The sequence below is a fragment of the Pseudorca crassidens genome, chromosome 14 (genome assembly GCF_039906515.1).
Source record: "Pseudorca crassidens isolate mPseCra1 chromosome 14, mPseCra1.hap1, whole genome shotgun sequence".
NCBI classification, from domain to species: Eukaryota; Metazoa; Chordata; class Mammalia; order Artiodactyla; family Delphinidae; genus Pseudorca; species Pseudorca crassidens.
In genome coordinates this window covers 7,850,403-7,877,324 of record NC_090309.1, presented here as the reverse complement: position 1 = coordinate 7,877,324, position 26,922 = coordinate 7,850,403, and the positions used below count along the sequence as shown (strand labels likewise).

The following is a 26,922-nucleotide window of genomic DNA, read 5'->3' as shown; positions in this document are numbered from 1 at the left end:
TTTTGTGTTTTGTGTGTGTGTGGGGTCACTGTAGTTTTCACTTTTCTAAAAATTCCTATAACTAGAATCATAGAGAATGTAGCCTTTATTGGCTGGCTGGGTGTCACGTGAAATAATCTCTTGAGATTCATCCATGTTGGTGTGTGTAACATTCTTTACTTTTATCATTGAGTAGTATCCTTTTGTGTGGGTAGATGGCAATTTGTTTATGAATTATCTGGTAGTTGGATATCTAGGGTTTTTTTCCCAGCTTCTTGTGATTATGAATAAAGCTGCTGTGAACATTTGAGTACAAGTCTTTGTGTGGACATATGTTTTCGTTTCTCTTAGGTAAATACCTGGGAGTGGGATTGCTGGGTCATATGGTAAGTGTGTATGTTTAACTTGAAGAAACTGCCAAACTGTCTTTTCCAAAGTGGCTGTGCCAGTTTTGCATTCTCTCTTGAGGTGTGTTCCAGTTGCTCCACATCCTCTCTCAACACTTAATATTATCAGCCCTTCATTTTAGTCATTCTGGTGGCTGTGTAGTGGCATCTCATTGTGATTTTGTTTACATTTCCTTATTAGCTAGTGTTACTGACCATCTTGTCATGTGTTTATTTCCCATCATTATATCTCATTTGGTTAAGTGTTGAAATCATTTGCCCATTTAAAAATTGTGTTCTTTAATGTTGGGTCATAGGAATTTTTTTATATATTATAGACAAATCTTTCATCAGATATATGTATTGCAAACATTTCTTTTTCTCAGTTTGAGGTTTGCCTTCTCCTTTAAACAGTGTTCAGTTTTGTTAATTAAACTTTTAAGATTATTATAGATTCACACGCAGTTGTAAGAATTAATACAGAGGGATTCCTGTGTCTTTTATTTGGTTTCCTCTAATGATAACATCTTGTAAAACTGTACAGTATCACAACTTGGATATTGACACTGATATAGTTCACTGATCATATTCAGATTTTCCCAGTTTCACTTGCACTAGCACACGTGTATGTTTGTGTTTAGTGTTATACAGTATTATCACATGTGCAGATTTGTATATTCACTACCACAGTCAAAATACAGACCATCATTGCAAGGATCTCTCATGTTGTTCATTTGTAACCATAATCATCTCCTTTCTGTGCACCTCCTCTCACTAAACCCTAGTAACCATGAATCTTTTCTGTACTTATATGAATTTTTGAAAATAAAAAATTTTATAAGTGGAATCATATATGTATATAACCTCTGGGAATTGGCTTCTTTCCAGTCAGTCTGATTTTCTTGCGATCCGTCCAAGTTGTTGCATGTATCAATAGTTCATTCCATTTTATTGCTGAATAGTATTCCATGGAATGGGGATGAACCGCAGTTTATTTAACCATTCACCCATTGTGAAGGACATGTGGGTTGTTTCCAGTTTTTGGCTGTTGCAAATGAAGCTGCTACAAGCATTTGTCTACAAGTTTCTGCATGAGATAAATTTTTTGTTACCCTGGGATAAATGTGCATGAGTGCAATTGCTGGGTCATATGGTAAGTACATTTTTAGTTTTCCAGGAAAATGATAGACTGTTTTCCAGAGTGGCTGTACCAGCTTACATTTTCACTAGCAATGTGTGCGTGATCCAGGTCCTCATCATCTTCAGCAAACACTGATTATTACCACTGTTGTTTGGGGAGAGGACATTCTGATGGTGTAGTGATATCCCATTGTGATTTTAATTTGCATTTTCCAAATGGCTATTGATGTGGAACATCCTTTATTTGCCATCTGTAAATACTATTTAGTGAAATGTCTTTTCATGCCTTTTGTCCATTTTCTAATTGGATTGTTTGGGTTTTTACTGATGTGTTTTGAGAGTTCTTTACATAGTCTAGATACTAGGTTTTTTTTCAGATATGTAGTTTGCAGATATTTTCTTCCACTTTGTGGCTTGTTTTTTTAAATTCCCTTCATATGGTCTTTTGCACAGCAAATATTCTAAATTTTGATGAAGTCTAGTTTTTTTGGGGGGGTGGGTTGTACTTTTAATTTCAAATCATAACTCCTTGCTTAGTGCAAAGAACTAATAAGTGGGTTCAACAAGGTTGCAGTATACCAGATCAACATAAAAAAATTCAGTCACATTTTGTATATTAGAAATGAGTATGTAGAAACAGAAATTAAAAATACCACTTCAGATTACTTTAAAAATTAAATACGAATTTTGTGAAAATCGCAAAACACTGATGAAAGAAATCAAAGAAGATCTAAATAAATGGAGAAATATGGTGTTCATGGATTGGAAAACTCAACATAATAAAGATGTTGGTTTTCTTTAAATTCACATACAGTTAATGCAGTTACTATTAAAATTACAGCAAGACGGACTTCCCTGGTTGCGCAGTGGTTAAGAATCCACCTGCCAATGCAGGGGACATGGGTTCGAGCCCTGGTCCGGGAAGTTCCCACATGCCGCGGAGCAGCTAAGCCTGTGTGCCACAGCTGCTGAGCCCGTGTGCTGCAACTACTGAAGCCCACGTACCTAGAGCCCGTGCTCTGCAGCAAGAGAAGCCATGGCAATGAGAAGCCCATGGACCACAATGAAGAGTGGCCCCCACTCACCACAACTAGAGAAAGCCCGTGCACAGCAACAAAGACCCAACACAGCCAAAAATTAAAAAAATAATAATATTAAAAAAATTACAGCAAGATTCTTTTTGTAAATTCACACAAGAATATTCCAAATTTTATTTGAAAAGTTTGAAGGAATTAATAATAGATAAAACAATTCTGAAAAAGAAGAATAAAAGCAATCACTCTGATTTCAAGACTTTTTGTGTAGCTACCTTAATCATGACAGTTTATTAGTGTCAGAGGGAAAGACATAAATCAATAGAGCAGAATAGAGGACTTAGAAATAGCCCCATACAAGTATAGCCAAGTGGATTTTGACAAAGGTGCAAAAGCAATTTTATGTATATAGGATGGATAGTTGAAATGTTGCTGGAGCAGTTGGATAACCATAGGCAAAAGATCAAAATACAAAACATTAAAATACCCAACTTTTGGAATATAACATAGTTAAAAATCTTCAGGACCTATGAGTTGGTGCAGAGTTCTTTTTCATGACACCAAAAGCATAAAGAAAAAACTTGATAAATGGTACCTCATGAAAATTCAAAATTTTTGCTCTGGTTAAAAAACCCTGTTAAGTGGATGAAAAGACAAGCTACAAATTGGAAGAAAGTATATGTAAACCACATATCTGACTGATGACTCATAAAGGGCATATAAAGAGTTCTCAAAACTCAACATTAAAAGAAAATCAATCCAATTAGAAAAGGGTAAAAGATATGAAGACACATTTCACGGAATGTATATGTATGGCAAAGTAGACCAAAAAATGTTTAACTTCACTAGCCTTTAAGGAAATGCAAAGGAAGACCTTGATAGCACCACACATCTATTAGAACAGCTTAAAGGAAAAGTAGCCATAATGCTAAATACCGGCTGGATGTGGAAAAATACTAAATACTGGATGTGGAAAAAATACACATCTCCATTCATTGTTGTTGTGAATATTAAATGGTGAAGCCACTTTAGAAAGTAGTTTGGCTGTTTCTTAAAAAAACTACATATGCAATATTTTTAATAGCTTCATTTAAAAAAAATTAATTTTTATTTCTGGCTGCATTGGGTCTTTGTTGCTGTGCATGGGCTTTCTCTAGTTGCGGCAAGCAGGGGCTACTGTTTGTTGTGGTGCATCGGCTTCTCACTGCGGTGGCTTCTCTTGCTGCGGAGCCACGGGCTCTAGGCGTGTGGGCTTCAGTAGTTGTGATGTGCGGGCTCTAGAGCACAGGCTCAGTAGTTGTGGCACACGGGCTTAGTTGCTCCGTGGCATGTGGGATCTTTTCGGAGCAGGGATCAAACCCACGTCCCCTGCATTGGCAGGCGGATTTTTAACAACTGCGCCACCAGGGAAGTCCCAATAGCTTCACTGTTTAAAGGCCATTAAGTTATAACATTTTTTCTGTCCTGATGATGGAGGAATGTGGCCTGTGAAAACACTGAGTTGAATACCATAGAAAATTGCCTTTTATTTCTGGAAGTCTGCAGTAAGTTTAGAATAAAGGATTGGGGCTGGAAGGGCAAATATTAGTAAGAATACTGTAGCTTTGATAAAGGAAAAATGATCTGCAGAAAGATGTACCTACATAAAAATACTCTTACACATTCCTTAAAGGTTTTAAAGCTTTCATTATCAGCATGACTGGATTGTAGATTTGACTCTTGGTTTACTGAAATCTTTAAGCTGTAGTATGTAATGGGTAGGTAGAAAAGTAGGGCTGAAATGTAGGTAGAGTATAAAAGTCTCAAGTTAAATAACTGATGTTATGTGTCACTTTCATGAACTTTTGTAATATGGTTGACATTTTAGGACATTCTCTTGAATCAGGGGTAGGAAGTTCAGTACACATTGAAAGAACACTTTAGAAACCATGGTAGGTAAGACTGTTAAGCATGTTGTTATATCATTGATATATTTTGTAGCTGTGTCAAATAATTTTCAGAAACTTGATTATTGTATTTCCCATTTTCTAGGAAGTCAGTACAATCTTGGTGTCAGATTTGGGCTTGAGTTCCTGGTATGTAACTTTCTAGCTGGATGCCTTTTATAAAGTATCATCATCTTTAAGCTTAATTTAATAGAGTTGTTTTGAGGATTAAATGACATACAGTATGTCTAATAATTGGTCAGCACAATTCCTGATAAACAGTAAGCACTCCGAAGCTGTTAATTTCTATTACTAGCCAGAAGAGCTTTTCAAACTCAGCAGCATACAGATGTAGTCCAATGTTTTGTTATTCTGGAGATGTTTGTTAATGAATACTGTGGCAGTATAGCAAATCACAGACTATTTTTATGAGGTGAATAGAGTCAGATGAGGACTGGCAAGTTTTTGGAGGTGAGGTGCCAAGCATCGATCATTAACTACCTTCCCTTGTCACCCTGTCTCGGAATCTGCTGTAGTGTGGAATATTGGCAGAGCTGCCTTTGGAGATGGTACTGGTTAATCTCATGCTGCTGGGCCGGATGGTTGATGCTGGGCCAGACTAAGGTTTCTGTTACCTGATGAGACCTGAGAATTATCCTTGATTCTTCCCTCCCCCTTTCTGTATACAACCAGTTGGTCATTTGTGTTGCTGATCGATCTCCTTAGTATTTATCTGACTCATATATCTTCATCTTGCCTGCCACTGCTGCAAGTCAGATGTGTGTTTGTCATCCCAATTAGCTAGAAAAGCTTCCTACCTTTTCCTGCTGCTTGACTAGTTGGGATTCTGCCCTATCATTTATACCAGAGGTAGCTTTCTGAAATGCAAATTTGATTATGCCAGCAGGGTTACTGTCTTTGACTTCGGAATCAGAACTTCCTGGGCTCAAATCCCATCTCTGCCTTGTGTGATCCTGGACAAGTTCTCTGTGCCTCAGTTTCTTCATTTATAAAGAAAGAAAAACCATTCAAATCTGACCTGGAAAGATTGCTAAAAATACGCTGCCTAGCTCCGACCCCCAGTTTCTGGTTCCCTAGATCTTGAGTGGGCTCAAGAAATCAGTAACCTACAAAAAGCTTCTCAGTTGATTCAGATACCTTTTAATGAGTCCTCCTGAGGCACCATACATGTATTACCTTTAGGTTTTTGTGCTCATTGTGTCTGATATATGCACTCTCTTTGCCTGGTTAACTCCTTTTTCTCCTTCAGTAACTTGGGTCTAGGTTTCTCCTCTGCTAGGAAGTGTCTGACTTTCTCATTCTGGATTTGGTGCTTTGGGAAGTCACCACCAGTACAGTGGTTCAGTGTTCTATGATCCCCTTTAAATACACTGTCTAAAATGTAGGACAAAAGGGAACACATTTCAATTCTGGTCACCTGTAAAAGCATTAAATTCCTTTAATTCATGGCATTTAGCATTTTGCAATTTCTGGTTTTTTACTCGTTTGCTCTCTCTCTCTCTCTGTCTCTTCTGTGAAGCTCCTTGAGGATAAATTCTGTGTCCTCCGTGTCTTGTTACATAATCTTTATGTTTATCATACTAGGAATTATCTTTATTGAAGTGAAGCATCTTCACAACAAGGCATACACCAGTGGAGGCTCTGTTGCGTGAGGTCTTTGTTTTCTGATTGTATCATTTATTTGAATTCATACACCTTTTCTACTTGTACATCTCAGACTGACCTCCTTTGTTTTCTGTAGGTTTTAACTGGAACTTAGTTTGGTTTATTACTCCAAGTAATATTGGTAGATGGAGGACATTGTGGGATGGAACCAGAAATGAAACCAGGAATGTAAAAGATTGTGACCAGGTTTGGTTCTGGATTTTGGGGTATTTTATTTACTGAATCATTCCTAATTTATTTAGATTTGGATGTGTGGTGATGTTTTGCTGAAAGCATTCAAACTTTGTGCATCTTGTTTTCCCTTTGGTAAAATGAGAGACTAGATGAAAGTCCCTTTCAGCTCTAAAATTTTTGCTATTCCAAGTAAAAATGCAAAGGTTTCCAAAGATTTAGGTGTTATTGATAATCAAATAATAAGAATCTTTTTCTCTTTTAACTTTCCTTCATTTTATAAATAATTCCATTCAGACACTCAACAAAAAAACTTTGGTATCAACAAAAGTGAATTTCCTTTTCTTTTCCTTTCTTTCTTCTTTTTTCTTTTTTAGGGTTACTTGAATACAAGCATGAATTTCCTTTTCTTGATTACCTAGATTTTCTTCCTGGAGCTGTTCATTATAACTCTTTCTGGGTTTGAGTGTAACTCAAACTTTATTGAAGCAGATACAGAGAGGCTTATGAGTAGTTATAACTCAAGTGTTGTCATGAAAGAACTTGCCAAGTGATTTTTCTCAGTGGGCTGCTAATGCATGAAAAAGGCTAAAGTGAAAAAAAAAATTCTCTGTAAGTGAATGTGACAGATTATTTTGCTCTGGAGTAACATTTAGGTCTTCTGTGTTTTCATTTAAGTGCCAAGGATGACATTGATCTCGATGCCTTGGCTGCAGAAATAGAAGGAGCTGGTGCTGCTAAGGAACAGGAACCTCAAAAGGCAAAGGGGAAAAAGAAAAAGGAGAAAAAAAAGCAAGATTTTGAGTAAGTATATTTTAAATATATTTGATTTTTATTAGCTTTCGTACTAGATTTACTTATTAAACTAATTCAGTACCTCAAAATATATTTTAATCCATTTCTAGTGAAGATGATATCCTGAAAGAACTGGAAGAATTGTCTTGGGAAGCTCAAGGCATCAAAGCTGACAGAGAAACTGCTACAGCAAAGGTGAAATACAGATTGTTGTTACCTGTTTATGCTTCTTTGTAGCTCCAGTTTTAGGGACTGCTTTTGGAAACCTTTGAGCAATATATATGTGTTAGTTAAAAGTTTCCATAAAATTTGATGCCAAAGGGGGAAAACAGTTTTTAGGGAATCAGTAATGCATTTTAAAACCTTTCACAAATATAAAGATGCTTTATTTGGGAATCTAAAGGTATTTTGTGATATGTTGTCTATTTATAAAATTGGTACATTTGGAAATATAACATTTCCCAACTCTACCCGCAGTTTTCTATATTATTGATACTTCTTTCCATCCTTTGAAATTGGATAAGCCTCAGAGTAATGAGAGAGGGATGGATATTTTTTCTTTCAATTTTCCCCTTAGGCTTTTTATGCCATTTGAAGAAGGTAATAAATGTGGACTGGTGATTAGTGTTTGCTTCAGAGTGCCTGGATTCTGAAATTTACAGTGATTATGAGATGTACCTGAGGCCTAGGCTAGCTTCTGGTACTTGCTTGAGTTTTATATTCTTGTAAAAACAACTTTATTTTAAGATTATTTCGATAATTTTTCCATGTGTACTTAACGAAGTACATGACTTTGAGGAGTTTCAATTAATAAAAAAAATAAAGTATAACTCTGTTAATATTTCTAACAATGGAAATTTTTTAGCCAACAGAAAATAATGAAGATGAATTCACCTCAAAACAAGATAAAAAAAAGAAAGGACAGAAAGGCAAAAAACAAAGTTTTGAAGATAATGATAGTGAAGAATTGGAAGATAAAGATTCAAAATCAAAAAAGACTGCAAAACCCAAAATGGAAATGTACTCTGGGAGTGATGATGATGATGATTTTAGTAAACTCTCCAAAAAAGCTAAAGGGAAAGCTCAAAAATCGAATAAGAAGCAGGATGGGTCAGAAGAGGATGAGGATAACAGTAAAAGAATTAAAGATTGTATGAGAGTACATTCTTCTGGTGAAAGTGGTGATGAATCAGATGAAGTTTTGCAGTCCAGGAAAGGACAGAAAAAGAATCAGAAAAATAAGCCAGGTCCTAATGTAGAGAGTGGGAATGAAGATGACGACTCCTCCTTCAAAATTAAGACAATGGCTCAAAAGAAGGCAGAAAAGAAAGAGCGTGAGAGAAAAAAGCGGGATGAAGAAAAGGCAAAACTGCGGAAGCTGAAAGAAAAAGAAGAGCTAGAATCTGGTAAAAAGGATCAGAGTAAACCAAAAGAATCTCAAAGGAAATCTGAAGAGGAAGCTGTAAAATCCAAAGTGACTCTTGATTCTGGAGCACCTCCTGCCTCTGAAGAGAAAGGAGAGGCTCCCACAGCTGCAGAAGGTTGGTAATAATATTGAGGAAAGGGCAAAAGGCTTGGATTCATAATCAGCCTAAGTTTTGATTATTATGCCCCAAAGTCATTTTGTTGTTTGTCCTTGCTTATAAAGGTACTAAATTGTAAGAAACTTAAAATTAGGTCTAAGTACTCCTTTAATTGATTTTCACTGTTAAACATTTATGTATGTAGTATAAAATATCTTTCAAATGATTTGTGCACACACTAGGATTTTTACGGAATTTCACCGTGGAAAACAGTTTTTTGCTGCTCATGAAGGCTGGAAGTTGCCTAATGAAAAATTTACTCTTCCTTTTGATGCCTCAGTGTGAGATAATATCTGAATTCTTTCCTGTTTTTAAAAACCTAATTTGGTCTATGAAATGGAAAAGTAACATGCCGAAATTAGTTAACATCTTTTAAGCAATACTGAGGCACTTTTTTGTACCAGAACCAATTAGCAAAAAGAAGCTTTCTAGTTAAATTTCCCCCTTACTCAGAATGGAAACAAAGATCAAATGACTTATATAATTTTTCTTTAGACTAGAAAACTTTTAATGGGAAAATTGACATAGCTTTTTAACCACTCAAATTTTTACTGTCTGGACATGTTTGAGGAGAACCATCAAGAAAGTAGCTTCATAATCTTTAATTCTTTAGCATAATGCTATAGAGTTCTTGGAATATATTTATATTTTTGTATTTTATTCTTCTAATGTCTGTCCCCTTAAGGTAGGCATCATTCTTATCATCCCCATCTTACAGAAGCAAAACTAGCTACAGAATTTATGAATTCAGACACCATGGATTTAGAAGATACGTTAGGTACTGTATATCTTCTCCCTGATGACAGGATCCTCACATCTTCTTGAATCCCTCAGGACAACTCAGAGTAGCACCAGCATTGTAGGCTTCTAAGGAGGCCAGCTGGGTTGTTTGGAGCTCTTCTGGTTACTCAAGTGCTCAGGGGGCCTAGATATCCAAAGCCCTTAGCCTGCTGCTGGCATCAGCCCTGGCCCATTATGGTTCCTGCACTCTGGGGTTTGCTTACCATTGCCGTAGGAAACAACTTTTAAAAATATTCTTTGCCTCTCTTCTTTTTTGGTAGATGACAATGAAGGAGACAAAAAGAAAAAAGATAAGAAGAAAAAGAAAGGAGAAAAGGAAGAAAAAGAAAAAGAGAAGAAAAAAGGACCTAGCAAAGCCACAGTTAAGGCTATGCAGGAAGCTCTGGCTAAGCTTAAAGAAGAAGAGGAAAGACAGAAGAGAGAAGAGGAAGAACGGATAAAACGCCTTGAAGAATTGGAAGCCAAGCGTAAAGAAGAGGTATGTCATTGTGAAGCTGCTGACTTTGACTTGGTGTTTTACTTAAATCCGCTTCTCGTAAAATATCTCTAGCTTTCTAATTCTAAAAATTTCTTAGTTGTATGGTATTTCAGTTACATTATTGTTCAGATATAAATAATAAGATGAAGGGGTAGAGAAAATCCTACCTTATTTCCTCAGGTACAGACAGGAGTTGCTTGTGCATCATTGCCAACACATAGTCGACTCTCATGTGATACTAATTAATACTCATTATGTACAACATTTAAAGTACTTTCATTTGGAAGCTCCTAACATAATACTTTGCATGTATCTCAAGAGCTTTGTTAGAAATTTGGGTTGTTTATGTTTAAATTTTGTAATTCATTAAGCTAATACAATTTTTGTCTGATGCATATTCTTTTATAGGAAAGATTGGAACAAGAAAAAAGAGAAAGGAAAAAGCAAAAAGAAAAAGAAAGAAAAGAACGCTTGAAAAAAGAAGGGAAACTTTTAACTAAATCCCAGAGAGAAGCCAGAGCCAGAGCCGAAGCTACCCTTAAACTTCTACAAGCTCAGGGTAGGTGGTGTTCTTAATTAACTGAATGCTCTAGAAACTTCTCTCATGCAGTTATATCTCTATAATGGTCAAAAGGAGAATTGAATCAGAAGGAGAATTCTATGAAAATGCTGTGAAAAAGTCCAATAATAATATAAGGAATAGGTGAGATAATTTCATTATTTAGGGAGATGACATCTATACTGTGGTAAAAATTTGTGTGTAAATGATAGTATGTCTGTAAATGAAAATACAAAATAGTAAAATGAGTCCCCGTGTAGACATCACTCAGTTTCAACAGTTATCACCATTTACCATTCTTGCTTTGTCCCCCCTCCACCCACTTTTTTCCCCTGGAGTATTTGAAAGTGAATTCCAGATGCCATTATGGGTTTACTCACATTTTACTTTAGTGTGTATACCTAACAGATAAGGACATTTTACTTTTTAATATAAGTGTAGTATGTATTATTATATTAAACAAAGTTCCTTGATATCTTGATGTTGTCCATGTCTAGTTTTTTCCACTTATCTCCAAAATGTCTTTTATAATTGATTTGTTCAAATCAGGATCCAGATTAAATTCATGTGTTGTATTTGGTTGATAATGTCTGTCTCTCATTGATACCAGTACCACCCCTATTTTTGGCATGGATTTATTTGTTGAAGATACTGGATGTTTTCCTAGAATTTCTCCTATCCTGGATTTGTCTATTTGCATTCTCCTGGTGTTGGCTAACTTATTTCTCTATACCTTGTAATTTTTTAGATCTAGCAGTTTGGCTACTTCTTAATGGTGCTTTACCACCTAAAGTGCCTCATGTGAGGAGGCACGTGATCTGCTTGCCTTCTGGTGATGTCAAGATTGATCAGTGAGTTTAGCTATTGGCAGCCTTGTCCATTAGAAAAGTTCTTCATTGACTTTTCATCTAATAATTTTAATTCCAATTGGTGATCATTGCCTATATCCAGTACTTTGTTAGGAATTAAAGAATTGTGATAGTCTGTCATTCTTTCTGCATTTATTAGCTAGAATCTTTCTTTCTCTAAAGAAAAGCTTTCCCTGAAATACAGTTCATGCAGGAAAACCAGGGTATATGCTTAATTCTTTCCCTTTCTTTACTAATTTGTAAAATAATAAGTTGATGTCCCCTTAACCTCCAAAGGTGACCAGTGGAGGTTTAGTATTAAATTTAGAATTTAATTTTGCTTTGGATGTATATCATTTTATCTTAATGGAGTTTTATATAATTGATATGTTTTCATCTCCTAAAGTCATTTATGGTTTTGTTTTGTTTTGGTTTGGTTTTTTTTGCGGTACACGGGCCTCTCACTGCCGCGGTCTCTCCCGCCGCAGAGCACAGGCTCCGGACGCGCAGGCCCAGTGGCCATGGCTCACGGGCCCAGCCGCTCCGCAGCACGCGGGATCCTCCCAGACCGGGGCATGAACCCACGTACCCTGCATCAGCAGGCGGACTCCCAACCACTGCGCCACCAGGGAAGCCCCATTTATGTTTTTGATACTCAAATTATACCATCTTTGGCTAGCAGGAAGTCATTCAGGTTGGTCCCTGTGACTTTTTCACTTGACTACTGTATTCTTGGACCTCTTCCTTGCTTTCTAACACCACGAGATATCCCAGGCTCATCTTGCACATTTTCTCCTCTAGACCTTGAAATCAACTGTTTACCCAGGGAACCTTGGTTCCTTTTAGTTTAGAGACCATAATCTGAGCATTTAATCATTTATGTTTTTAACAGGTAAGATGATTTAAAATAGTGTCTTTGCTCCTTTGAGAAGAATATTTTGGGACCTCTCAATGTCCTGTCCTTACGTTCCACAGATTTTTATATTATGGTAATTTTGGTGCTTATGCTATAATTAAAGTAAGAGCTACCATGTATTATGTATTTAGTATATACCTGATGTTACCTTTGACATTATTTCCTCATAAATATCTTCATTCCCATCATATAGATGAAAAAATGGAGACTCAGAAAACTTTAACAGCTTGTCCAAGGACCTAGAACTGAGATTTAATTGATCTGTGTGACCAGCTCTTTGTTATGCATTATATGGTCAGCTGGGAGCAGTAAATGTAGAGAAACACAGTACTTAGATTTCAGAAAGTCTTATTCTCAGTTGGGGATATAGCTTTTTAAAAAACAAAAGTAAAGAACAAATTCGAGTACAACTAGCACCCAAATATCAGATTTGACTTGTGGCTATCTGACAGGCTAGAAGCACTCATGGAGAAATTGGGATAGGACCACGTAGGGAGTAATTTGCCAATCTCAGAAATGCTGTTTTATGGAGTAGCTTGACTTGTATTTACAAGTTTAGATGAAAATTATTTAAAATTGTGAACTTGGCATCAATCTTTAGGACAGGCTTCGAAGAGATGGTCTCTCAGGTAGCATCTCTGGCCCTAGTCTCTCTTCTTATTCTTCATAGTGTTGCTCAGTTTTTGCCCTCTTATGGGTTCCCTATTGTCTGTTAATAAAAGTGTCCAAACTGCTTAACCTGACATTAACGGCCCTCCACAAGTGCATTCATTGAAAAGATACTACATGCTACGTCTCACCATATCTTTAAAAGCTGCCTTGTTAGGTAAATATTATTTACCACATTCATTACCTAGAATAATATAAAACTTATTAATTGAGCTCAAAATGTGTTCTTAGTGTATCTGCAGATATTTTCGAATAATTACGCTGAATTGTGTAGCAGGTTACCTTTTTAGTCTGTTCCATAGCCTTTAGCCTGTAACTACTAAGCATATAGCAAGTACACATTCCCCTAAAAGACACAAACAACCAACATGCAAAGAAATACATAACCTGGGTAGTCCTGTACCTGTTTAAAAAATATACTCCTATATCTACTTACATTTTATCTAAGTTAAAAAAAAATTTCCAACAAAGAAAACTCCAGGCCTCTATGATTTCACTTGGGAATTCTAACAAATATTTAGGGAAGAAATATTGCTAGTTATGAACATTATCTTCCAGAACTACCCAACTCATTTTATGAGGACAGCATGCCCTTATATCATAGTGAGACAAAGACATTACGAGAAAGGAAAACTGCAGACCAATATCCCTCATGAACAAAGATGCAGAATTTTTCCACAAAATATTAGCAGTTTGATTCCAGCAGTACAGTTGACCCTTGTACAATCTAGGGGTTAGGGGCAACTCTCCATGCAGGCACAAACCTGTGTATAATTTTCTAGTCGGCTCTCTGTATCCACGGTTCCACGTCCACATATTGAACCAGCAGTGGATCTTCTAGTACTATAATATAATACATATTTAGTGAAAAAAATCTGAGTATAAATATCTGTGTAGTTCAGACCTGTTATTCAAGGGTCAACTATATAAGTATGTATGTTTATGTGCGTATATTTATATTTAGGGTTAATCTATCATGACCAAGTGGGTTTTATCCTGGGAATGCAGGGTTGGTTCAGTATTTAAAAATAAATAAATAGTTCACCATATTAATAGACTAAAGAAGAAAATCTACATGATCATCTCAATAGATGGAGAAGAATCATTTGACAAAATTCACCATTCACGTATAATAAAAATTCACAAACTGAGAATAGAAGGGAACTTCCTTCCCTGATATAAGACATTTACAAAAAACATACAACAATTTTCAGTTACTGGTGAATGACTGAATACTAATAAACGCTAATATTGTGATTTAGGCAAGGATATCCACTCTCATCACAATCATTGCACATTGCACTGGAATGTCCTAACTCAGGCAATTAGGCAGAAAGAGAAATAAAGGCATGCAGACTGGAAGGAAGAAGTAAACCTGTCTATTCACAGATGACAGTTGTCTACCTAGAAAATCCCATGGAATCTACCCCCCACAAAATCCTACAGCTAATAAGTGAGGTTAACAAGATTATAGATAAGACCAGTATGCAAATATCAACTGTATTTCTATATGCTTGCAATTAACAGTAAAAATTAAAAATGGTACCATTTACAGTACCCCCCCCATAAAAGTAATTGAAACACTTAGTATTTGTGGAATCTATATGCTGAAAACTATAAAACACTGACGAAAATAATCGAAGACCTGTGTAAATGGAGAGATGTTGCATTCATGGATTGGAAGATTTGATGTTGTTAAGATATCAGTTCTCCTAAACTGATTTGTAGATTCAGTGCAATCTCAATCAAAATTGCAGCAGAATATTTTGTGGATATCTATAAGCTATTTCTAAAATGTGTATGAAAAGATAAAGGAGTTAGAACGGCCAAAGTATTTTTGAAAAAGAACAAACCTTGGAGGGCTCACTATCTGATTTCAAGACTAACTGTAAAAACAGTAATCAGTACAGTGTGATACTGGCAAAAGGATAGACAAATAGATCAATAGAACAGATAGAGTCTACGTATGGTCAGGGTTTTTTTTTTCTGTCATAGGAAAAGACAATTCAGTAGATAAAATATGATGTTTGCAACAAGTGATAGTGGAACAGTTAGACATTGTGTAAAAAAAAAAAAAACCTCAAAACAAAAAAACTTAGTCCTAAATCTCAATCGTTATATAAAATTTAACTCAAAATGGATTGTAGATCTACATATAAAATATACAACTTAAAAACTTTTAGGGCTTCCCTGGTGGCGCAGTGGTTGAGAGTCCGCCTGCCGATGCAGGGGACACGGGTTCGTGCCCCGGTCCGGGAAGATCCCACGTGCCACGGAGCAGCTGGGCCCGTGAGCCATGGCTGCTGAGCCTGCGCATCCGGAGCCTGTGCTCCGCAACGGGAGAGGCCACAACAGTGAGAGGCCCACGTACCACAAAAAAAAAAAAAAGTTTTAGAGGAAAACATAGGGGAAAATCTTTGTGAGTTTGTGTTAGGCAGGGAGTGCTTAGTTACAACTTCAAAAGCATAATCCATAAAAGGAAAAAATTATAAAATTGAAGTCCAGTTAAAAACTTTTGCTGTGCAAAAGACACCATTGAGAGAATTCAAAGAAAATACCTGAAAGTCATACGTGATAACTGTGTGTGTGCATAAAAATATATATAAAGATAACTCGAAACTCAACAATGAGAAAAACAATCCTATTTAAAAATGGGCAAAAGTTTGAAGAGACACTTCACCAAGAAACTATTCAGTATAAGCACATGGAAAGGCTGCTCGACATCATTAGGAAATTCAAGTTAAGACCACTGTGAGACATCACTACACATTTATTAGAATATGTAAATTTAAAAGAACCCAACATCTGTCTTTACCAAATGCTGGTAAGAGCAGCTGGAACTCTCATATATTACTGGTGGGAATGCAGAATTGTAAAGCCACTTGAGAAAACAGTTGGCAGTTTCTTACAAATTTAAATACAGTTGACCCTTGAACAACACGGGTTTGAACTGTGTGGGTTTACTTAATAGGTGGATTTTTTTCCAATAATACTACAGTAACTACACAGTTTGTGATTGGTTGAATCTGAGGATGCGGAACCATGAATATGGAGGAAACATGGATACAGAGGGCTGACTATAAGGTATATGCAGATTTTCAGCTGCGCGGAGAGTTGGCAGCCCTGACGCCCATGTTGTTCAAGAGTCAACTGTACATATTTATCTTAATGTCTCATCATTCCCACTCCACAGTATTTACCCCAGAGAAATGTTCACAGAAAAATCTGCATGCAAATGTTCCTAACAGCTTTATTCATAATTGTCAAAAACTAGAACTCAAATGTCCTTCAGCTGTCTGTCGAATGAGGGAACTGTGGTACATCCATACAATGGAATGCTGTTCGGCAATAAAAAGAAATGAAGTACTGGAACATATAGTAACGAGGATGACTCAAATCCATTATGATGATAGCCAGACTGTAAAGTGTCATTTCTGTGACTTTCTGGAAAGAGCACATGTTTTGGGTTGGAGAACAGATCAGTAGCTGCCAGGGGCATAAGGATGTGAATAGGGTTTAACTTCCCAGAGCAGCACAGGGTGATGGAACTGTTCTGCATCTTCATTATGATGGTGGTTGCATAACTACATGCATTTGTCAAAAGTCATAGAACTGGACACCAAAAAAATGGAATTTAAACGTATATAAATTTTAAAATACCTTACATTACAAAAGAGGGTTTTCCATGAATGTTCCTTTATATTTTAGGGTATGCATCTCTGAGGTGAATAAAATGTTATCTTCTTAAGTAGTATTTCTTAGGTGACAAGCAAGTAGTATAAACCCTGAAATTTTCCATTTTTATCCCTCAGGTGTTGAAGTGCCATCAAAAGACTCTTTGCCAAAGAAAAGGCCAATTTATGAAGATAAAAAGAAGAAAAAAACACCACAGCAGCTGGAAAATAAAGGTTTGCATACAAAATAGCCTGTGATTTAGAAACAGTTTTGTTTGCCTTTTCGTAAGCACACATTGATAAGTCCAGTGGTTATTGGAGGTGTGTATATTAAAGAAATAGTCTCCCGATGATGAAAGCTGTATGAACATTCCTGGGGATAGAGACCAGTCTTGCTCTCTCCATTGCCATGGTTCCTAAGTCCTCATATGGATCCTGATTTTATTAATAAATGGTTTTTCAGAAAGTCATTTGTAAGATAGTTGCCTAGGCTTTAGAATACATTTTTTCTCAGAAGTCTTAAAAAGAAATCAGCAAATCAGAATTGCATACTGAAACTTACTTCCTGTACCTTGTTTTTTGTTATTATCATTCTCAACGTATTCAAATGACAGGTTAATGGAAAAGTACTTTTGTTTGAAGAATGTGGATCCTATGCTATGAATAACTGTTCTTAACTCTGAAAAGCACAACTATCATTCTTATGTTTTCTGTTCCCTTCTCAACCTTCTGTAATTTTACATTCTATTCTTGAGCAGAAAGAAAAACTAGTTTCCTCTTTAAAAAACCAACAACGCATAGCTGATATTTAAATGTTTTCTAAACTTGCTAAAGAATTTAGGTTGTACTACTGGTTTTTATTCAGTACTTAATAGAGTATCCTAACAGAAATTATGCACTGAAAAGTATTGTTAACTTGGTTTCTGTTCCTTTTTTCAGTATGTGAACCAATGGAATTAAGTGCTGCTGTAGAAGTTGTGGAACAAGGAGTACCTGAAAAAGAAGAGACACCACCTCCTGTTGAACCAGGTCAGTAGTGTTGACTAATTAATTCCTGTTAAATATCACTGATGTGTCATAAGTTGTCTTGGTTATCGTTAGTTTGGGGAAACCAAATGTCTGGCAGGATGGCCTTCTTCATAGTTCTTTCTTTTCTCTAAATCATTTCATTTCCACTGTAAAAAGTGTAGAGGTGAGACTTGAATCACTTTTGTTCTTTACAATAGTGTTGGTAAAATGTTTTTTAGAGAGGATAGAGAGAGGTATTTGGATTTTTTCTGATGTTTTTATTTATGGGTCAGAATTCTTAAGCGGTACCAAGAAGAACTAAAGTTCTTTATTTAATCCTTCAGAAGCAAATTGGAAGCATTTTTAATTAGAACTTTTATTAAGAGTCATAAAAATTGGCATTTTAAAATCTTTATAGAGGTCAGCTTCTGTTTACTAAATTAGTAAGAGGATTCAACTTACTCATTTTGTGTGTGTGTTTTGAGATTGGAGAAAAATCTCTGGATTTTTTTTTTCTTTAAGATAAACATTGTTCTAATTCATGAGATAGCTGTTGCTAGGAGAGCCAGAGGCCGGCTAAATGTATGTTTTGTAAAATCAGGAGAATCTCCAGTGTTTAAAGACAGGAATGGGAGCAGCTTTAGAGAATGTTAAGACTGACCCACACTGGTGAAAGGTATTACTGATCCTATTTTTCTTCCCCTCCTATTCTCAATATAAAAAGGATCATTTTCCTGGGCACACCTCAGCTTAACAGGATGAGATTAGAGAAATTCACATTGATAGACTTAACAGCAGTTCCCTATTTTAGGTGATATTTGTAGCACTAGAAAGAATTGCTAATTTAGGAGGAGTTAGGGGTATGTGTTTCTGACTCATTTCCTCCTCAAGAAGGCGTGTCCAAACTTGTTGACAAATAGTAATTATGACAGGGAAACAAATACTACAGTGTCCCAATCTCATCTTCCTTTCATTTGAGAATAATTTTGCTTGATTAGATTTCAGTAAAAAGAATCATTTTTGTTAATGAGAGTTTAAAGTCTATAAATTCAAAATTATACCTTTCTGGCTATTTTTTGGGTTGTAAGCACAATGTACTGTTCTTATTTTCAACTGGAATAGAAGTGTAGATTTGTACCTCCAACTATGTAATTTAAGTTGTATTTATATGTATTTGTAGAGGTTAAAGCAAAATAAACAGTACATTCTTCTGTATAAAGTATAGGTTGAAGATCAAAAAGAAGATATATGTGAAATTTCTTTTATCCTCAAGAACTGAATGCCATCATTTACCCTTTTCAAGATCTAAAGGAACATTTCAATGAGTTGCTAATATTTTAATTACCTCAAATGTGAAATCTGCGTTAAGTTTAATATAGTGTATTCAAAACACGAGGAAATTGTGAAGCATTTAGTAATAGTAGAGGATTTAACATGGTAGGTATATTGAAAACTAGTTCCAAAGGTAATGAAATTGTGTACATACTTTTTGCATAACTAAAACATTTATTTCTTTATGTCAGGATAGTTTTCTACGTAATTTTTTTTTTCTAAAAGCAATCTTATCTGTCTAGATATATTCTGTGTCTTTAATGAAAATTTTATTTACAGAAGAGGAAGAAGAAACTGAGGATGCTGGATTGGATGATTGGGAAGCTATGGCTAGTGATGAGGAGAGAGAAACAGGTGAGTAGCTCGTAAGCACTCATTGATAAGTCCAGTGGTTATTGGAGGTGTGTATATTAAAGAAATAGTCTCCCGATGATGAAAGCTGTATGAACATTCCTGGGGATAGAGACCAGTCTTGCTCTCTCCATTGCCATGGTTCCTAAGTCCTCATATGGATCCTGATTTTATTAATAAATGGTTTTTCAGAAAGTCATTTGTAAGATAGTTGCCTAGGCTTTAGAATACATTTTTTCTCAGAGTGATAATGTTACAAATGGGGATAAGTTATTAAAGCTAGCCTACCAAAAAAACCTCTTGAACTTAAAATATAATACAAAGATAATACAAACGAATTGTTTAGTTCCTAATCACTATGAATAAAAAGTGTTTTTGTCATTTCTTCCTGTCTTTTTTAGGGTTTAATTTGCTGGCTTTTTGCTAACTTTTTGAAATGAATATTTGGCTCTGTTTTTTCAGTCGTTTTTTAAAACTACAGATTTTTCTTTAAGCCTGGCTTTAGCCAAATTCTGTAAGGTCTGATACGTTGATATATTAAATTTTCTATTTTGATATATTAACTTTTACCTGTGATTTGTTTAGAAGTATATATATATATATATATATATATATATATTTTTTTTTTTTTTTTTTTTTTTTTTTTTGCTGTACGCGGGCCTCTCACTGTTGTGGCCTCTCGCGTTGCGGAGCACAGGCTCCGGACGCACAGGCTCCGGACGCACAGGCTCAGCGGCCATGGCTCATGGGCCTAGCCGCTCCGTGGCATGTGGGATCTTCCCGGACCGGGGCACGAACCCGTGTCCCCTGCATCGGCAGGCGGACTCTCAACCACTGTGCCACCAGGGAAGCCCAAAAGTATATTTCTTAATTTATGAAAATGAGGACTTTACGTATCTTTGTTATTTCATTGTGATCAGAAAAATACATGGTTCTGTCCTTTGAAATACGTCGACTTAACCAACCATTTGTTGGGCTGTAAATTATTATGAATGTTTCATATGTGATTGGAAAGAGTTTATATTCTGCATTAGTTGGGTGACTTGTTACCTATATTTAGTTAAGTTTGCTGATCATTTTCACCTCTTATGTTCTGTTCTGAGTTTTTTTTCTGGTGTGCTTTTTCTCTCTCACTGAGAGTTGTGTGTTCAAATCTCCCATCGTGCTTGTAGATTGTCTGTTTCTCCATGAGTTATATTAATTTTTGCTTTATATATTTTGGTGCTATATTATTAGATGAATGTAATCTTATATCTTTCTGATGAAATAACTGTTTTATCGTTTTATTTCTAGTGATGTCTTTTGCCTTAAAGTCTACCTTATCTGATATTAATAGCTATGCCAGCTTTAATTTACATGATCTTCTTCTGTCTTTATTACACTTTCTATATCCTTAAACAGCATATAGTTGAGGTTTTAAATCCAGTTTGTCAATTTTTATATTTTACCTAGAGTACTTAGCCCATTACATCTAACATTTGATAGAGTTAATAAAGTATATTGATTATATATCATCTTATTAAGTTCTTCTTAAGTTCTTCTTGTTCTGTTTCTTTTTCTCTCCTTTCTAACCATCTTTTGGATTATTTGAATTTTTTCTCCTTTCATGAGCTTGGAAGTTTTGTACTTTTCTGCTTACTTTTAGTGGTTACTCTAGAGAGTTTTCACGTGGATCTTTTTTTTTTCCCCTTTCTCTCCATCCTCTCACCCAGTATTCCTCCTCCCAGTCCTTATCTCCTCCTCTCACATCAGCCCCACTAGAAGATGAGGACTTGATTTCTCTGTTCCCTGCAATGCTTGTGGCAGTGCTTTGCACATTAGACACCTCAAACAAGGATCTGTGCAAGAATAAATGGATGGGTGGGCAACTGCTCTGTGTAATCCCCCTTCCCCCCCCCCCCCCCCCGGCTTCCTGATAGATGCCTTTTAAATCCTCACAAAAGCTGAGAGGGGCTGAGGGGGTTAGGAAAGTTGTGAGAGGGCGGGCAGCTGTCCTTAAGTGGTGCAGCTGCATCTGGAGCCGCCTGGGCCTGATTACAAAGCCTGCCTCATCCCCTCTCCCTCTACGGATTCCATAACAAGATGGCTCCTGCCCTCAAATCTGATGAGAGACAGAAACTAATGCAGAAATTTAAAAACTCTGCCTGGCAAATAACAGGCGCCAATAAACACGTTTCGTTGTTGAAGGAGCGAAGCCCTAACAGTGGTGTGCAGACATTTCTGTGGGGCCCAAAGGAGACACCTAAGTGTGTTGGATGAGGGGTGAGGAAGGGGCTGTAAAAGACTTCTAGAGGGGCACACTTGAGGGGGACCTTGAAAGGTAGGTCCTTGCCAGGGGTGCGGGAACAGCACGGAGGGATGAAAAGAAAGCAATCTGAGAAAATGGAAGACCTTTAAAAGCCACGATAGGGAATACCCTTAGTGTTAAACCTCCCCCAAGCACCCCCATGGCTCCAGCCCGAGATCAGCAGACAGTGCTGGGGCCTGACGGGCTACAGAGCTGGCAGCAGGTTGGGGGACTACGCCGCACAACGGCTGCACCCTGCCTTACCCCGCTCTGCCCAACCCGGACCAGTGCTCCTTGGCCCTCCGACTGGGCCTAACATGGATCTTTGAACTATCACTGTCTACTATTATCTTCTTTCCAGGCAATGTAATGACCAAAGAATACATAAACAACATTTAACCAATTCTCAATTTATATACCATTGTTCTCATTAATTTTAATTCTCTGTTTTAAACCCCATAATAGCTTTTTTTAAAAAGTAGTCAGTATATATTTAAGTTTACCCACATTCTTAGCTTTTGTTGTGCTTCATTTTTTTCCTGCACCTCTGACCTTTATTTGGGATCATTTCTTCCAGCCTGAAGAATACCTTTTAGAATTTCCTTCAGTATGCATCTGTTACTGAGACATTCCATTTTTGCTTTTCTGAAAATATCTTTATCTCATCTTCATTCTTGAAGGTGACAAACTGAATGAGGAATTCTTAGTCGTAATTTTATTAATACTTTGAAGATATTAGTCCCTTGTCTTGGCTTTTATTGTTTCTGTTTAAAAGTCAGGTTACCAGCCTAAATTTTTCATGTGTCTTTCGTTTTCATCAGTTTTATTATGATGTGGCTAGGTTTGTTTTGTTTTTATTTATTCTGCCTATATGTTTTTATTAGTTTTGCAGTGTTATGAGCCACTGTTTCTTCTCAGGGTTATTAGTTAAGCCTATGATAGACCTTCTTACTCTATCACTGTATCTTTTCCTCTTTTCTGTATTTTTTACCTATTGAGTCTCCGTGGTTCATTGTAGATTGTTTCTTCTGATCTGTGTTCTGGTTCATTAATTTTCTCCTCAATTGTTTGCAACTGTAGAAATAATTTGATGTCAAGGTTGGTGTTTTCTTCCCCCAGAGAGAATTTATATGTACATCTACCAGGAGTCTGAGTGAACTAGCAATATAGAGTCATCTTATTCCACATGTGGAATTTAGAGGATCTGGAGGTGATATGCCAATAATGGGGAGGCCCTGTTTACTTCTCGTTTATCCTTACTGCTACAGTACAGTTTTTCAGGATTTCACCCCACAATAAGGGTATTACCCAGTGTCCATCTCCCTCGCCCCATGGAAATCCTTGGTAGGCCTGAACTCCCAATGCCTGGACCCCTAAGCTTTGAGGGGCCACTAAGAGCTGCATAGCTTTTCAGCTGCCTCTTCCAGGATCCGCAAATGACCCCAGGGGGAACAAAGTACTAGGCATCGTGTCCACCTACCTGGGTTTCTGTCCTCTCTTGTATCCTAGCTTAGTAATGTTTTTCTTGTTTATTAGCTGAAGTATGGTTAGCGCATTAAGTTTTTACTGTTAAGTGGCAGTCTTCATTGTAGCAATGTAGACAAACACTTTGCATTTATGATGTATGAAAACATTAATTTGGAATTAATGCTGTATTAAAATGTTACTCCCTGGGCTTCCCTGGTGGCGCAGTGGTTGAGAGTCCGCCTGCCGATGCAGGGGACACGGGTTCGTGCCCCGGTCCAGGAAGATTCCACGTGCCACGGAGTGGCTGGGCCTGTGAGCCATGGCCGCTGAGCCTGCGCGTCCGGAGCCTGTGCTTCACAATGGGAGCGGCCACAGCAGTGAGAGGCCAGCATACCCCCCCACAAAAAAAAAAAAATTTTACTCCCTTATTTAGTACATGATCAGTATTATTTTCCCTTTAAGGTCTCTATCTTGATAGAAATCTCATTGTTAACTTTCATTTATTTCAAAATCTCTTTTCCTGAAAGTAGGAAACACGGTGCATATAGAAGTAAAAGAAAACCCTGAAGAGGAAGAGGAGGAAGAGGAGGAGGAGGAGGATGACGAAGAGAGTGAAGAAGAAGAGGAAGAAGAAGGAGACAGTGAAGGCAGTGAAGGCGATGAAGAAGATGAAAAGGTGTCAGATGAGAAGGATGTGGGGAAAACATTAGTTAAAAAGCCAAGTAAAGAAGTGAGCTCGGAATCTGAGTATGACTCTGATGATGATCGAACTAAAGAAGAACGGGCTTACGACAAAGCAAAACGGAGGATTGAGGTATTTATTTTTCCTCTTCTCTTTCCTGCTTTCCTCCCCACTCCTCTGTGAACATTAGAACTATACAACTAAAGGCTTTTATTGAGGAGCACTTTTAAAAATACAGTCTCGGAGTGGTATCTTTGTCCGGTTTTTGTGGAGACATAATAGGTCTTTAACAGTGGTCTAACCCAAGGACCTCACTCTTACCTAAGACAGAATGGTGACTGCTTCATCATTTTTTTCTTTTTTCCTCCAAATTTTAATGTGCTCTTTGACAATTTATCGGTATACAGAGGTATTCTGAGCTTATGCCCTCTAGTTGAGTTTTTGCCTTACGTATTTAGGTTAGTCATTCTGAGGCATCTGATCCCTTTAGTTGTTTAAATCTGGTGGGTTAATGAGGCTTCTATCAATATTTAGTCAAGTTCACATACCTAGCCGGCTTACTGTTTGGCCTACTTAATGAGGTAGACTTCTACTACTACTTCTACTAGGCTTCAAGAGAAAGTTTCCTTTAGTTATGTCAGCTTAGCATAAATAATACACTAAAAACTACTTTAGTTTGCTTTGAGGATGCTAAACTATTTTAAAGCTAAAAACTGTTCTTAGCTTTCCTTTTCTTAATCTTTTCATATGTAATTCTAGTTTTTAATTTTTGTTTTAATACCTATATATCAGTATTTGCCTTTCCTTCTGTAAAGTCTAGATAGGAATAGATTTTCTGAATCTCTAAAGGACTAACAAAGTCTATTATTGTAAACTGGGGTTTCTCAACCCCAGCACCGTTGACGTTTTTGGGCTGAATAATTCTCTGCTGCGGGGGACTGTCCTCTTCATTTTAGGATGTTGAGCAGTATCTCTGGTCTCCACCCACTAGATCCCCTCCCTTCTCCTGCACGTGTCTCTGCTTCTTCCCCACAGCACCTACTCAGGCCAACTCCCTTGTATACCTATGTGTAAGAGAGACAGTTTGTGTACTGTGTTTGATGATTTAAAAACAAACAGAATGGGTGTAATCAGAAAGTAAAAGTTCCCCCATTATCTCACTCCCCAGTGAGATAACAAGAACTACCCTTGTTAATGAATCTGTTTATCAGCCTCATGTTAAAAAAAATTCATTAATAATTAGATAATAAATTTTGTGGATGCATATTTTTTTCCACATAACAATATGCTATGGGCTTCTTTAGCTCAACAGTTTTTAAACAGCTTGGTTGAGATATGATTTACGTACCATAAAATTGACCCATTTTAAGTGTACAATTCAGTGACATTTTGTAAATTTACAGAGTTGTGCAACCATCACCACAACTCAACTTTAGAATATTTTCATCACCCCAGACACATTCCTTGTGCCAGTTTGCAGTCATTCCCCATTCCTAGCCCCATGCAACTACTAATCTGTTTTTCTGTCTCTAGAGAGCTGTCTTCTCTGGAAACTTCATTATAAATGCAATCCTATAATATGTAGTCTTTTGTGTCTGGCTTATTTCACTTAAGCCTATTCATCTGTGTTGTTGCTCTATTAGTACTTTGTTCCTTTTTACTGACAAATAGTGTTTTGTTGCACAAATATACCACATTTTATTACTGTCCATTCACCAGTTGAAGGATATTTGACTTTCCACTTTTTTGGCTATTATGAATAGTACTGTCATAAACATTCTCATATGAATCTTTGCATGGAAACATGTTTTTATTTCTTTTGCATATGTTCCTAGGAGTGAAATTGCTGAATCATATGGTAAATTTGTGTTTAACTTTTTCAGAAACTACTAAACTATTTTTCAGAGTGGCTCTGCAACTGAAAATTTTTATCAGTTGAGGGTTCTAGTTTCTCTACATCCTCACTAATACTTGTTACTGTCTGCTTTTCCATTATAACCGTTCTAAAGGATGTGAAGTAGTATATCTTATTGCAGTTTTTAATTTGCATTTCCATGATGTTGAGCATTTCTTTGTATGTTTATTGGCCATTCCTATAATCTTCATTGTTGAAACATCTATTCAAATTTTTGTCCATTTTTAAATTTTGGAATTTGTCTTTTTATTATTAAGTTGTAAGAGTTCCTTTCATTTTTTAAGTTTCTTTTGAAGTGCATAAATTTTTAATTTTGTTAACATCCAGTTTATTAAATTTTTCTTTTACTAGAGCATGCCTTTGGTGTTGTGTTGAAGAAATCTTTGCTTAACCCAAGATCATGAATATTTTGCCCTGTGTTTTCTTCTTAAAAATTTATACTTTTTGTTCTTGGATCTTTAACTCTATGTTAAGATAATTTTTTTGTATGGTGTGATGTAAGGGACTAACATCATTTTTTAATGAATTTAACCAGCATCATTTGTTTAAAAGACTGCTCTTCCCCCATTGTGTTGCCTTGTCATTTTCGACAAATCAAGTGATCAGAAATGTGAGAGTTTATTTTTCGACTTTTGAGTTCTGTTTCATTCATTTGTATATCTGTTCTTACATCAGTACCATACTGTTTTTGATTACTATAGTTTTATGGTAAGTTTTGAAATTGGGAAATGTAAGTCTTCCAACATTATTCTTGCTTTTCCAGATAGTTTTGACTATCCTAGGTCACGTGCTTTTCCATACAGATTTTAGGGTCAGCAGTTTCTGCAAAAAGTCTACTCAGACTTTGATAGAGATTGCATTGGATCTGTAGATCAATTTTGTGGAGAATTACCATCTTATTAATATTAAATCTTCCAATCCATGGAAATAGGCTGTCTCTCCATTTATTTATATCTCTTAAAATTTCATCCAGCAGTGTTTTGTAGTTTTCAGAGTATAGGATTTATGATTCTTTTGTTAAATTTATTGCCAAGTATATTTATTGTTTTTGATGCTCTTGTGAATGGAGTCACTTCATTTAATCTTCCATTGTCAGTATAAAGGTGCAGTTGATTTTATAGATTGATTTTGTATCCTGCAACTATACTGAAATTTTTTTATTCCAGTAATTTTTCACGGATTGCTTAGGACTTTCTGTAATCAGTGTCATGTCATCTATCAAAGACAATTTAATTC

The 26,922-nt window shown here is 36.4% G+C and overlaps 1 protein-coding gene across 6 annotated transcripts in view; it reads left to right on the top strand.

Annotated features, from left to right (window-relative positions):
- EIF5B (eukaryotic translation initiation factor 5B) overlaps window positions 1–26,922 on the top strand; it is a 69,419-nt gene that overhangs the window by 17,111 nt on the left and 25,386 nt on the right. For 2 of the 6 annotated variants that reach the window (XM_067704168.1, XM_067704170.1), the window contains 10 exons: window positions 331–365; window positions 7,000–7,125; window positions 7,227–7,311; window positions 7,982–8,657; window positions 9,761–9,978; window positions 10,387–10,537; window positions 16,783–16,878; window positions 17,584–17,673; window positions 19,264–19,338; window positions 23,617–23,903. In XM_067704168.1, the coding sequence (XP_067560269.1) occupies window positions 331–365; window positions 7,000–7,125; window positions 7,227–7,311; window positions 7,982–8,657; window positions 9,761–9,978; window positions 10,387–10,537; window positions 16,783–16,878; window positions 17,584–17,673; window positions 19,264–19,338; window positions 23,617–23,903 (1,839 nt within the window). Of the gene's footprint in view, window positions 1–330; window positions 366–4,570; window positions 4,615–6,999; window positions 7,126–7,226; window positions 7,312–7,981; window positions 8,658–9,760; window positions 9,979–10,386; window positions 10,538–16,782; window positions 16,879–17,583; window positions 17,674–19,263; window positions 19,339–23,616; window positions 23,904–26,922 lie in introns of all 6 variants that reach the window. The other 4 variants (XM_067704171.1, XM_067704173.1, XM_067704172.1 and 1 more) reach the window with 3 other exon arrangements.